This window comes from Chaetodon auriga, chromosome 15 (genome assembly GCF_051107435.1).
Source record: "Chaetodon auriga isolate fChaAug3 chromosome 15, fChaAug3.hap1, whole genome shotgun sequence".
Lineage (NCBI taxonomy): Eukaryota > Metazoa > Chordata > Actinopteri > Chaetodontiformes > Chaetodontidae > Chaetodon > Chaetodon auriga.
This window is the reverse complement of record NC_135088.1, coordinates 4,095,606-4,108,131: the sequence shown is the minus strand read 5'-3', so window position 1 is coordinate 4,108,131 and position 12,526 is coordinate 4,095,606. Positions and strand designations below refer to the sequence as shown.

Sequence of the window (12,526 nt, the reverse complement as noted above, 5' to 3'; positions counted from 1 at the left end):
TACAGTTATTCACATAAAAAAAGAAAGAATACAGCTAATGTGCAAATTACACAAAAACAGTCCGACTCATAAGAAGATGGACTCATTAAACCTGAAGTAGTCTGTGTTCAGACATTGAAGTTGTGGTTTGGACTCCTGATGAACGTTCATCAGCAGCTTTTTACTACAGCTGAGCAGAATTAATTTAATATGGAAGAACAGAACTGAGCACATCAGCTCCGCGACGTGAAGCTGAACTACGACTCAAATAAAACCAGGGAGAATAAAAGCAGGTCTAAAATGAAACACCTGAGGCAGCACCGCGACTGTGCCGGCTTGAAGAGAGTCTGGGGTCTGATTATGTCCTTACATGAAACAATGAAGCTTCATGTTTTACATCTGGACTGCTGCGTCCGTTAAGGTACACATGGAAACATGGAAACAAAGAGTTGTGTGTCACGTGGCGTCGGCTCTCCTCACGGCTTCTGCTCCAAACAAGTCTGTCCATGTGTCTGAAAAATGAAGAAGACCCTGATCGCACTGCTTCAGTCTGACTCGCCGTTTCTCGCTCTGACGGTCATCAAACAAAAACTCAACGCAGGCGGGATCTCCGCTGTGTCTCTATTGGCTGAGACAGAGCCAATGTGGAGGTTTACGCTCACATTTGAAATGAGGTCATCTTTCAGTACCTCATCTGATCTCTTACCTCACAAATACCAACACCTGGTAAATCAGTCTGAGACCTGCCTGACTTCCCTTCACTCCTCTCTCTTCCACACTATCACCATGTTTTTGTCGCTGAGGGCCACCAGGTAGTGGAGCTCGGGGTCCATAGTCACACTGTTGATGGAGGGGCCCTCCACCTGACTGAGGCCCTTCCTCAGCGGGGCCGGCCACTCGAGCACCTGCCAAAACAAAGCACACATTAGCGGCCGAGCAGTGAGCGAAGATTCACTGGATAGCATCTAAATGTAGCCACACTGTGGGTCAGGTGGTCTAGCTGGACCTGCATTCGTTGCAGGGACAGTCATTGGTCGGTTAGAGGCACCTGTTGGCAGGTGCTGCTCTGTGCTTCGTCTCTCCAGGAACGACGTGCTCATGCGAGCAGTTATGTGAGTTTGCTGTGCAGCTGGCGGGTTTTCAGTGGAGGTTTCTTTTGATTTGTTTCTGTTGTTCGGAGTTTACTCTGTTTCGTTTAGCTCTGTCTGCAGGACGTGAGCCGCTGCCTCGATGGCCTTTCTTCTTCTTTGCTGCTTCTGATGTCACTGCCTGCTTCAGTGAACAGAGCTCAGGTCATGAGCTCCTCCAGTGATTAGTTGGTGTGATCGTCAGACGGTGTGTGTGTGTGTGTGTGTGTGTGTGCGTGACCTTCGATGTACTGCTGAATTATCAACCAACTTGCTGCTCGTGCTCAAGTTGTTTTTACTCAACAAAAGTATGTTTTTGCACAATAAAAACTGGTATTTTTCATACTTCCTGCTTGCATGTGTCTTAACATTTGATCCAGCTGTCAGTGGGTGACACATAAACACTGATGACATGCTGTGAATGGAAATCATAGCATGCTAACATGCTAACAAAACGTCTCAGCTGTTACACGTTCTTGACAAATACAAATTCCCGTTTAGCTTTTAAGTTGGACGGTGAGGCAACATCACTACAACAAAGTCTGACTGGACAGCAAACACGAGCAGGCAGACGGCTGAAAACAGTTAAAGGTTTAAAGCAGGCTCAGCAATCGTCTCTTACTGCACAGAAAAACTGTGTTCAGCGTTTGATCCAGAAACCTGATCTGTGAACTGAGACAGATGTTTAGACGGGAGAGTTCCAGCTGTCACTTCACTGTTCGCTGATTTTTTCTCCTCCACATATTTGTGGCTGAGCTGGAGGTTTGTTTACGCTCTGCCTGACATGTCATCACGTTCCCACATCTCAGTGGTTTGGTGGGTGTAAAGCGACAATAACAAACAGAAAAAACATGCAAAGTTGCGCCAGCGTCTCATGAAGCAGAGCAGTGGAGCAACAGGACATGTGGAACAGATGATACCTCAGTGGGCTGGATGGGTTTCCCACACTGGAAACTGGTCTTCTGCAGGCTGGTGATGTGGTACGTCCACAGCCTGCCTCTGTCATCACCGCACACGATGTAGGCTCGACCTAAACACAGGGATGAACATCAGGCTGAGCACAGACGGGCTGAACTGGACCTGAGGAGCAGTGAGCTGATCTCAGTGCAGTGAAGCTTCATCCTGCTGCCTCTGGTTGGATGACTTGGTCTTACCAGGACAGGTGTTGAGAGCCAGGTAGGGAATCTCAGTGTGGGTCCACTGCAGCTCGGCCAGCAGCACAGCGCACACCGCCCTGCTCTTCTTATCGGGCCGCTGAGCCTTGGTTCTGCTCCAGCTCCACAAGTAAATGGAGCTATGCATGTAGTTCTTGGAGGCTGGAGGAGCAACAAGAGCCAGAAGTGTTAAAGAAGGAAAAAGAAGAAAACTGAGGACATGCACAGAAAGAAGGCAGAGCTGCAGATCATAGAAGCGTCTTTAATTTCAAGAAAACAACTGAAACAAAACCAACTCAGTTTTGACTGATTAGACCTAAACTGACAAATCACACGCAAACACGAGGAGATTTAAGTTCTTATCGCTGGTTTATCGTCAATAAATACATGATGAGATTCACTGATGAACAGACGACTGCTGCTTTGAGACTTTTGGCTTCACTTGACAGGGACTAAAATTAAACTTGTCTATAGCGCCATCCAGTGGCCTTCTGAAGTAATAATTACAGAGGACGTTTGTTTGTGAAGGACATCGTATAATTGCTCATTTTCCATATTTGGAGTTACATAAAGCCACTAACTGCTCCTCTCAAACCACATGAAACACAGCTGAGGGCAAAATAAACTACAGGAACTACGGCTCAGCAGTTTTGACTGGAGTATTGACCACAAGGTGTCATGTGATCATTACATGGTGTCCTTATGTATCAGGATTAACCCTCAGGATTCAGTCTGGACTGAGCAACAGACCACAGCTAAAAAAATGCTCATTTCGGCTGGTGTATATTCTTGTAAATAAACTGTTAGAGTTTCACTTACCCACAACGTCATCCGTGAGAAAACTCAGGCCATCGATGGTGTGGTAGTCGTGGTCTTTGTCTTCCTTCTTATAAATGGGGAAAGTTATCTCCATTTCCTTTGACCTGCACACGTTACGACAACACGTTAAGCTACTGAGAGAGCCAGCGAGAGAGACGTCCATCAGTCTGAACAAACCTCTCAAAAAAGGTGAAGATCAAGCACTTTTAAAAAAATATCTGCACTCTAAAGCTAAAGCTGACACACACACACACACACACACACACACACACACACACACACACACACACACACACTGGATGCCTGTACCTCTTCGTGGAGCTGTTGGTGCCGAGCTGTGTGTTGAAGCAGTGCAGGCCGTCCTCACAGGCAGTCAGAAGGTGGGATTTCGGAGAAGTGGGGGGGAAGCAGATGTGCAGAGGGGTGGCGCTGATCTCCAACACCAGCAGCTGCCTGGAGGGACAAACAGGGCAGAAATAGTCTCAACATGACAGCCTGAAGCTCTGCACTGCCCTGCTGGACCCCTTACATCTTCAACACAAAGACAGAGGACGCTGAGCATCAGCTACATGTGACTGTCTATGAAATGATAGACAACGCAGACGTGCAGATGAGTGATAACAAGCTTTAAAAAGGCTTCTGTTGGTCCTCCGTTAGTGCAGACCGCTGATGATAAACATGTTTAAATTCTCAATCTCAGCGACGTATGAAAGCAGAAGCACTCACACAACTTTGAAGTTGTACTGGCTGTCGACTCCTCCGATGTCCCACATCACGATCTTACTATCGTACGATCCCGCTGCGAGAGCAGAGACGAACAGGTGAGACACCACTGAAGACGATGTCCTCCAAAACAACAGAGACTAAAATCCTCTTTATGTGAGGACATGGTTACTATACAGCAGCGACTCCCTCCCCTTCAATGTATGAAATATATACAAATATGAAATGAATCCTGGTGGTCTTTAATTATTGCTGATAGAAATGAAAGTTTATCAAACTATGAAATGAAGTGGAGTCGTCTTTTAACCTGTCTGCTGGTGGACCTCTGTCAGACACTCAGAACTCATCATGTTGTTTTTGTATGTGTGAGAGGGGACAGGACTCACTGAAGAGGAAGTTTCCCTGCTGGTGGTTGAAGCGGAGAACAGACAGCGCCTTGCGGCTCGCTCTGAACTCCCCGTAGGCCACGTTGTTTCTGGGATGGATCAGCTTGACCAGCCCTCTCTTCCCACCAGCTGCCAGGATGCTGCAGTGCTGAGCCGAGGCCTGTCCTCCCCTGGACATCAACACGGTGGACCAGGCCAGGGAGAAGAACTCCTGTGGTGAGGAACGACGTTAACACCTCAAGCTTATGATGCTACTAAATCAATCCTGACGATCACAGTATGAATCTTAAAATCCATGAAGTGTGCTGATGCCCTTTAGAACTCTGTTATGAGAATAAATGGAGCAAACCTCTCCGGGAACTTTGTACTTCTTCATCACCATCCCAGCTTCACAGTCAATCACACACAGAGAGTCTCCACCGCAGGTAGCAACCAGACGGCTTCCTCCAGCAGCACCTGTTCACGCAGGAAGAGACTCTGATGAACACAGGTATAGGAAAGCTTTTACATCTAATTAGGAATTTAAAAGTTTTCCTTCAGAAGGCCTCAGATAAATGTGAGGGAGGTGTTTTTCTAAACGTGTGGACTGGTACCCGTGGAATCTGCCAGCGGCTGGAAAGCGCAGGCCCACAGCTGGGTGGAGAAGTCCTCCGAGCTGTCCTGTTTACTGTGACACTGGAGGACGTGGAGAGGCTTCAGATGCACCGGCTGCTGGAGGAAGGACGCGTGGACAGAGAGGAAGACGAAGAGGGGATGAAGGGACGTGAATGACAGGACCAGCAGCTCTGTGAGGCTGTAGGTAGAACCAGTGCTGCTTTAAGCTAAAAGCTAACAGGCTCGCAATCACAATGCTAACCTGCTGAACGTTGTAATGTTTCTCAGTTTAGCACATTAGCATGCTAAACTGTGCTAATTAGCAGCTGCATTAGTTATGCAGGTCTGGACAACAACACACGGGTGTGTATTAATCGGCTGTATTCACATCACCTGTGTCCTGCTGCAGCTCTTCGTCGGTGTCTCAGCGTCTCTCTGCAGCACTTTTTTGCAGACGACTCCCTTCTCTTTAATCTGAGCCGCATCCTGTCGCACTTTAGAGCCTCTGCTGGGTGTCTCTGCCCTCATCTGTCCTCTGGTGGGGGTGGAGGGTGGCTGGACCGCCTTGCGGGGGCTCATCCTGGCGGTGCTGGTCTGGGTTGGAGTCTGAGGTTTGAGGCGGACGCTGGGTTTACGGGGGCTGTCTTCAGCTGGGGAGGCTGGGAGATCTGCACGCAGCTTCTTACGAGGCGTCAGGTTTATGGTGTCCATCACTGATGTTTGTTTCCTCTTGGGAGACCTGGACGCGTCCTGAGAGAAAGAAAGCAGTTTGTGATCAGTCTCCACTGAGCCAGGTCTGATCACACAGACAGCATGTTAGAGCAGGTCGTCCTTTAAAGTCTTACACCGTTCTCGTTGGTGTCAGCAGACTCTTTGATCTCCGGTTCGTCCTTCGGTTCTGTCAGGGAGCGCAAATAGTCCTTGGCTATAATCTCCACCTGAGAACCAACGAAGACAAAGAGACAGTCACTAAAAATAGCGGGACGACACACAAAAGAGGCCAGAAGGTCTCAGACGGCCTGAACTTACCTTCCATTTAGTGAAGTCACTGACCGAGCTGGGTCCAAATTTCACCTGCTGACGGGCAGTGTTGACGAAGTCTGTCTCCAAAGTGGACATTTTCTCTGCTGTGATGGGATCCGGGAGACGGAAGCTCTTCTCCCAAAGTGTGATGACCTAAAATAAGCAAAGCAGCAACAGCCTGTGCAGTGACGTGATGGTGTGCTGCAACGTGTGCAGCAGAAATATTTCACTTTCAGACACCAAAGAGTCGTTCCAAACGTCTGTCTCACCTAAGATAGGATAGTCTAGAGCATCACACTGGATTACAGACACAATAAGACATCAGGTTCATACCCTGTTCCTCAGGTTCTCGCTGTAGACGTAGCGCACGTGGTTGGCAGTGGTAGTCATGTCTTTCCCGTTGTAAACCCTCAGGTTGGGCAACAGCACCATCAACTTGTAATTATCACTCATCTGAGGAAGAAAAGCAACATTAATAATCACGTCTAAGACCAAAAGGTGTCATTATATTTTGAAGGAACCCTGAAAATCACACACTGGAGTCCTGTGAAATTTTCTAGCAATCAACACGTGGTTTCGTACGCATGGGTTTGTTTGTTTCCTCACAAATGATTCATGCTTTTTATTACTACTAATTGATGTTGACAGTGTCTAATAGCAGTAATGTCGGGTAGAAACACCATCCCTGTATCTGCAGAGGCTGAAGCCAATTGCACTACACGTCTGGAGGAAGGTGGAGGACAAGCTGGACAGTCTATCAGAGCGCGAAGCTAACAGACAAGCAACCATTCACAGTCTATAGAGTCCACTTAACTTAATCTGCATGTCTTTGAGCTGTGGGAGGAAACTCACAGACACAGCGAGAACATGCAAATAAAGGCCGGCTGGTGGAACCAAACACAGGGACTTCCTGCTGTGAGGCCAAAGTACAAACCACTGACTGTGTCTTACACATTGTTCACAGTGAACGAGCGAGCAAATATAAGGACTGTACCAAGAAGAACCCCCCAAAACTGAACTATAAGCAAATACAAAGTCATCCGCCGTGTCCTCACAGTGATATAAAGGTTGTCCTCCATCTTGAGCTCTTCCAGGCCGTTCAGAGACTCCAGTGTGGTAACATCCTCCATCTGGTTGTCGCTGAGGTCCAGGTACCGAAGCGCAGGCAGCTCCAGGTTCTTGGGCAACTCGTGCAGTCTGTTCCCAGACAGATCCCACCGCTCCAGGGACTGGAGCCGGGACAGCAGCCGGACCGGCAAGTCCTGGAGCGTCAGTCCCAGTTTAGATAGACTGAAGCAGAAAGATCACATAGCTCATTTAGGGACCTCTGCAACAACTCTCCTCTCCAGCTCAGGAATAACTTACTGTGACAACGTGCTAATCCTTCACAACATACAATCAACTGAAAACAGCACAAAGTCAATATATTTATTGTGTGAGTTCATCAGCTTCATTGATTTGTGTAAATATCTGCTTATTCTGAATCTGATGCAGCAACAAAAGGCCCAAAAGCTCTGAAATGACCGAGCCGCCGCTTACAAAACAAACACTACCATAAGTGAAATAAAACTTACTTCAGCGTCTTGATTTTCCCCAGTTTGCTGGTTTTTGGAGACCCTTTCTCCAGTAAAAGCTTCTCTGTTATTTTCTCCATTGATTACCTGTAGAAAGGACCACAATTCAAAACTTAAGATACCAGAGAGGTGACAGCACTAAAGAGTCAAACAGCAGTTGAAAGATTTAAGTCTGTTCCAACACTAACCACACCTCTGCATCCATCACTGATGGGTGTGCCTGTAATAAACGTGTACTGACCACACCCTGAGTACTGCTCGGCACCTCTACGGCAAGCAGCAAGGTGAGAACTTCAGTCGGTTTCTCATGAGTCGCTCTTTAATTGTAGTAGAAATAAAAGGTACCACAAACAGCAGCCCTCTGGAGCTGCTTTCATGTGTATGGTTGTATCTCATGCTGTACCAGTACACACCTGAGACACATCACCTGAGAAATGTCTAAGAACAACACATGCATGAGGCGATACTCACTGTTGGCAGCAGTTTCACACATTTCCACCAACAGGCAGCTGGTGACAGTAATGTGCAAATAAAGGCAGCAACACAGCAGCAAAAGGCGAGTGTGTATAAAAAGCCCACACAGACATTGAAGGTGAGTTCAAGAACCCCTCCGGCAACACAAATTTAATATGTTCCAAATGTGCTCATTTTAATGTATTTTTCATTATGTGTTAATACACATTAAGTACACAGTAGTGGACAGTATTACAACACTTGTTTTCACACAGGAGACTGCTGATGTTCAGTCTGGTCTCTTAGTTTCAGTTAAGTTTGTTTTCGTGGTCTCCGGCTTCTTTTGTTCTCATTTGTTTTCACATGTGGTCTTCAGGTGTTCTGCTCAGGTAAGACGAGGAATCTGCACATTGTTGGTGGCAGTTTGTGGGTTATTTAGATAACAGATATACTTGGGATAACAAATATGTGAATAAAGTCACACTTTTTCAAATCATCTTCTCCACGTCCTCCCTCAGACCCCTGTGACCTGCAGAGATCCTCTTTTCCAGGCATGACTAGACTGTGTGTTTTAACAATAAAACCCGGTTAAATGCAGCCGTTGTTGATCTCTGCTTCAAAATGTCAGTCTGCTTTTCAAATCTTCTTGTTCTAAATACACATAATGGCTAAAATAAAGTTTCCCTTTGTGCTGTATGTGCGGTACTTTGCATTGAATCCTCTGCTCCATTGTTTAACCGGCAAACAAAACTCGTTTATCTGAGACAATATCAACGAAGCTTCAGCCACAGCGGTTGGTTATTTACCTCTAACAACATTATCTTTTCAGACATGTAGTATCATCCTTAAAATATCCCTTTTATGCTTCACCGTGACATATTTGTTGAGGAAAATTACGATAAACAAATGTTTGTACTTAGCAACAAGAGAGGTTAGCTTAACTTTAGCCACGTTGGAGGCACCGACTGCCATGTCTTAGTATCTCTGTGCTACGAAGTTAAGATTTTAGACAATAATCCTCTTTTTCTCAGCTTTATTGCTCATCCCAGACGCGTGTTTTCCGTAAGCAAACATTAGGAATTATTAGTTTGTTAATAATGAATAAAGTCACTTACCGAGACTTCAGCAGAGTACAGATGTACAAACCCAGATTTCCCGGGTAAAGTTGTGTATTTCCGGTGGGCGTGGTTTACATTAACTTTTAACAGGGACTGTGTTACCCGAGTTTTGCCTGCCAGGCAAAATGCAACGCAGGCCTTGCCTCCTGCGGGTACCTTGAAGATGTTTGGCCATCAAAAACACATTTTCTGATTTTTATCGTTGTGTAATAAAAAATTGGAAATTCATGCAGATTATAAATATAGACCAGAATGTAGGTATTCAAAACTTACCTCAACGTTTTCAGCCTTTGAACATGATTTAAGACTTTTACGAAAGAATTGACATTTTTTTAAACAGATAATGGTGTATGGTGTCTATCTTGTAAGCCCCACTATCTCCCTGTCATTTGTCGTTTTTTAAAAATTTTGTTCGTCCTCGTATTGTTATATTTTATATATTTGTTTGTTCATTTTATCTTTTCTTTCCCACATATTTATTTTTCTCTTGTATGTTTTATAGGTTGCTGCTCCTTGGATTATTCTGTATATGTTTGTATAAATGAAACGCTTGTATGCTGTATAAAATCGGTTGAATAATCGTCTAAAACCTAAATATTATTCATACCGTGTGTGGTGAACTAAACCAAATGCTTCGGTAGGTGGCGCTGTTGGTCTACTTTAACAGCTTCGACACTTCCAACAGAAGAAGAAGATGCAGGCTAATGGCTCCTGACAGAAGTGACGGTGCGGTTTCATGCGCTTGTAAAGGCATTCGGCGGTGTCTCATCTGTGAAGAGGTTAAAGGAAAAGGACAGTTGGAGGCGAAAGAACCAAAGGTAAACATATCTGACTGAAACTGGCTTTTACATTTCTTTTAATCAGCAGACAACGGGCGGAGCTGCTACTGGCGCTACTAGCAGCTACGGGTGCCCTCACAGGACAATCCAACCTCTGTCAAGTTATTACTTTTAACGTTAACTGCGAAAGTAGTATCTATGGAACAAGACACGTTAAGACCGTATGCTATTACGATATAATGACTGAGTTCTCGTTTATTACCAGCTTTTCTCGTTAAAACGACATCCGTAATTGTCCCTAAAGGAAAACATTACAGCCTGTGTGTGTGCGTGCGCAGGACGAGCATATAACATGTTAATGGTCACAGCTGGAGCAGTCCCGTCTCCGCTTGACTGTTTGCACATCCTGGACCAGAAGTGATTAATGTCGTGAGCCTCTCAGAGTTCTTAAAAATACATTATTGGTTCGTCAGAATCAGGAACGACATCGTCATGAATGCCATGTTCACCGAACATTGTTTTGTCTTTGTCTATGAAGACTGTGCATCATTTCCTCTACAATCTTGAGACACGGCTTGCCGTTAGCAAAGATGCTGCAGCTGCATCCTTCCCCTTTCCTGGTGTCTTCCTGTGGGAGAACTTCATATCAGAGGAGGAGGAGGAAAACCTGATAACCACGATGGACCAGGATGTGTGGAACGAGTCCCAGTCTGGTCGAAGGAAACAGGTCAGGTGGAACACGTTTTGTATTTGTTAACCAATTACATGAGGGCAAAAGTCACCAGTGGCTTGTTTATTGAGCACAGTGTTACAAACCTGTTCTCCTGGCTTTGGACAGTCGTGCCCATTATACCTGTAATTTAGTTTTGCCGACTCACCAGAAAAACAAAGTGCAAAACAAATTTGATTCCAGCAAAACCCGCTGAGCAAGATTTTCTAAACTCTACCTTAATTCAGCTCCTCTGATCTTCAGAGCCTGTGCTGTGGTCAATTTCGTTTTGTTAAATGGTGCTTGTCAGTGTCAAGAACTGTCTTCTTCATCCAGAAACTGCACATTTTTGGGAAATACTGTAGGAAAACATAACTTCTGTGAACTCTGAAGGGTTGTTAAATTCGGTCAGCGGCGCTCCCTGCGCACCCACACGTGTTTGCAGACATTGTGGCTGATTAGACAAACACATAGAAGAGTCACAAACGTGTAACCTGTTCCAGGTGTCAGTCATGTTCTGACGCACCCAACCAGCCCAAACAAACTAATGGAGTAACTATTGAAATAAACAATGGAGAGAAAATGAGCCACACGTCTCTGTGAATGTCTCATGAGTGATGCATCTTCTCTCATGTTGTTGCAGGACTTTGGTCCAAAGGTTAACTTCAAGAAAAGGAAAGTGCGTGCGGGCGGCTTCAGTGGACTCCCAGCTCTGAGCCAAAACCTCGTGCTCCGAATGCAGCAAGAGGCGAGTCTGGCAGGCTTTCAGCCGGTGGAGCAGTGCAATCTGGAGTACCATCCTCAGCGAGGCTCCGCCATCGACCCACACCTCGATGACTCCTGGCTGTGGGGGGAGCGCCTGGTCACCATCAACATGTTATCAAACACCACACTCACTATGTCCCTGGAGCAGGGTCTGCCAGAGTTGGGACTAGCAGAGGAAGTCCGCGTAGCTGTGCATCTCCCTCGCAGATCGTTAGTCGTGTTATACGGCGAGGCGCGGCACCGATGGAAACATGGCATTCAGAGGGAGGATGTTCAGGCGCGCAGGGTTTGCAGCACCTACAGGGAGCTGTCTGCAGAGTTTCTGCCTGGAGGTCAGCAGGCCGAGCTGGGAGCTCAGCTGTTGAACGTTGCCTCGAGCTTCCAGGGAAGTCCAATATAAGCTAACGTGACGATGCAGAGGAAGGCTGTGCGGCAAGAGGCCAAGATCCAGACTCCTCGGACGTTCTAGAGCTTTTAAATTTTGGCTAAGAGGAAGGAGGCCACGCTTCTTGGCTGTGTCTTGTGTAGCCTTTGAAACTGCATTTTGTCTTGAATTTGGCACCAACATCTCCCACCGTTGTTCAGTTGGGTTGAGATCAGACAACTGTGACGGCGTTAACGTGTGATTCACATGTTTTTATCGTCATGTTTCAGCAATCGTTACTCCAGTTAAATTTTAAAGTTTGGATAATCACCTGAAACTTGTGCACACTGTAACTGAAACAGTCTCCTGTCTCACCTGGTGTCGTTCCTGTTTAACGAATTGTTTTACCCATTTATATGAGACTCTCTCCATCTTCTTAACAGCTAAAGTGATGATAAAACATGACGATGAATCATAATTCAAACACAATTTTCTATCAGATAGAATTTTATAAATGTGTTTATTACATGATGCTTTTTTCATACAGTCCCTCACATGCAGGTATTGTTACCGACATGAATGTGCAGTTGATACCACAGAAAAATATCAAAAAGTCACGTAAAAAAGTCTATAGTGTATAAAAAATGGAATTAAAACAAACACTGTCAGAGCCACAAACATGAATCTAAAGATTTGTCAGCTGAAACAAACGTGTATATTAAGATATAAATCAAGGATGCTCGCTGGAGTTCATTTTTTTCCAAGAAACACGTGCAATGTCTTTTAATAAAAAGGAAAAACATTTCTTCCATCCACGCTTCGCCTCACCTTGTGTTTTTATGCCGAATGTGGATTTCCATTCTCTGCAGTTGTGACCGCAGGTCTCATCCCAGCGTGTCCACGCCTGGCCATGCGGCTCCAGCTGGTCTGAGGCTGAGCTGCTCAGCTGCTGCAGCACA

The 12,526-nt window shown here is 45.8% G+C and overlaps 2 protein-coding genes across 2 annotated transcripts; one reads left to right on the top strand and one right to left on the bottom strand.

The window, feature by feature from the left end:
* Positions 1-737: 737 nt before the first annotated feature.
* On the bottom strand, positions 738-7,459 carry lrwd1 (leucine-rich repeats and WD repeat domain containing 1). Its single transcript, XM_076751075.1, has 15 exons — positions 7,380-7,459; positions 6,861-7,095; positions 6,139-6,258; positions 5,812-5,958; positions 5,628-5,720; positions 5,176-5,532; positions 4,782-4,899; positions 4,538-4,644; positions 4,189-4,399; positions 3,806-3,878; positions 3,389-3,532; positions 3,080-3,183; positions 2,261-2,422; positions 2,027-2,136; positions 738-884 (listed from the first exon to the last, which is right to left on the bottom strand). Exons 1-15 carry the CDS (start codon positions 7,457-7,459, stop codon positions 738-740), a joined length of 2,208 nt encoding a protein of 735 aa, XP_076607190.1.
* Positions 7,460-9,621: 2,162 nt separating this feature from the next.
* Positions 9,622-12,382, top strand: alkbh4 (alkB homolog 4, lysine demthylase). Its single transcript, XM_076750355.1, has 3 exons — positions 9,622-9,768; positions 10,268-10,456; positions 11,082-12,382. The coding sequence occupies exons 1-3, from the start codon at positions 9,655-9,657 to the stop codon at positions 11,601-11,603; spliced, it is 825 nt and encodes a 274-aa protein (XP_076606470.1). The 5' UTR covers positions 9,622-9,654; the 3' UTR covers positions 11,604-12,382.
* The last annotated feature ends 144 nt before the right edge of the window (positions 12,383-12,526 follow it).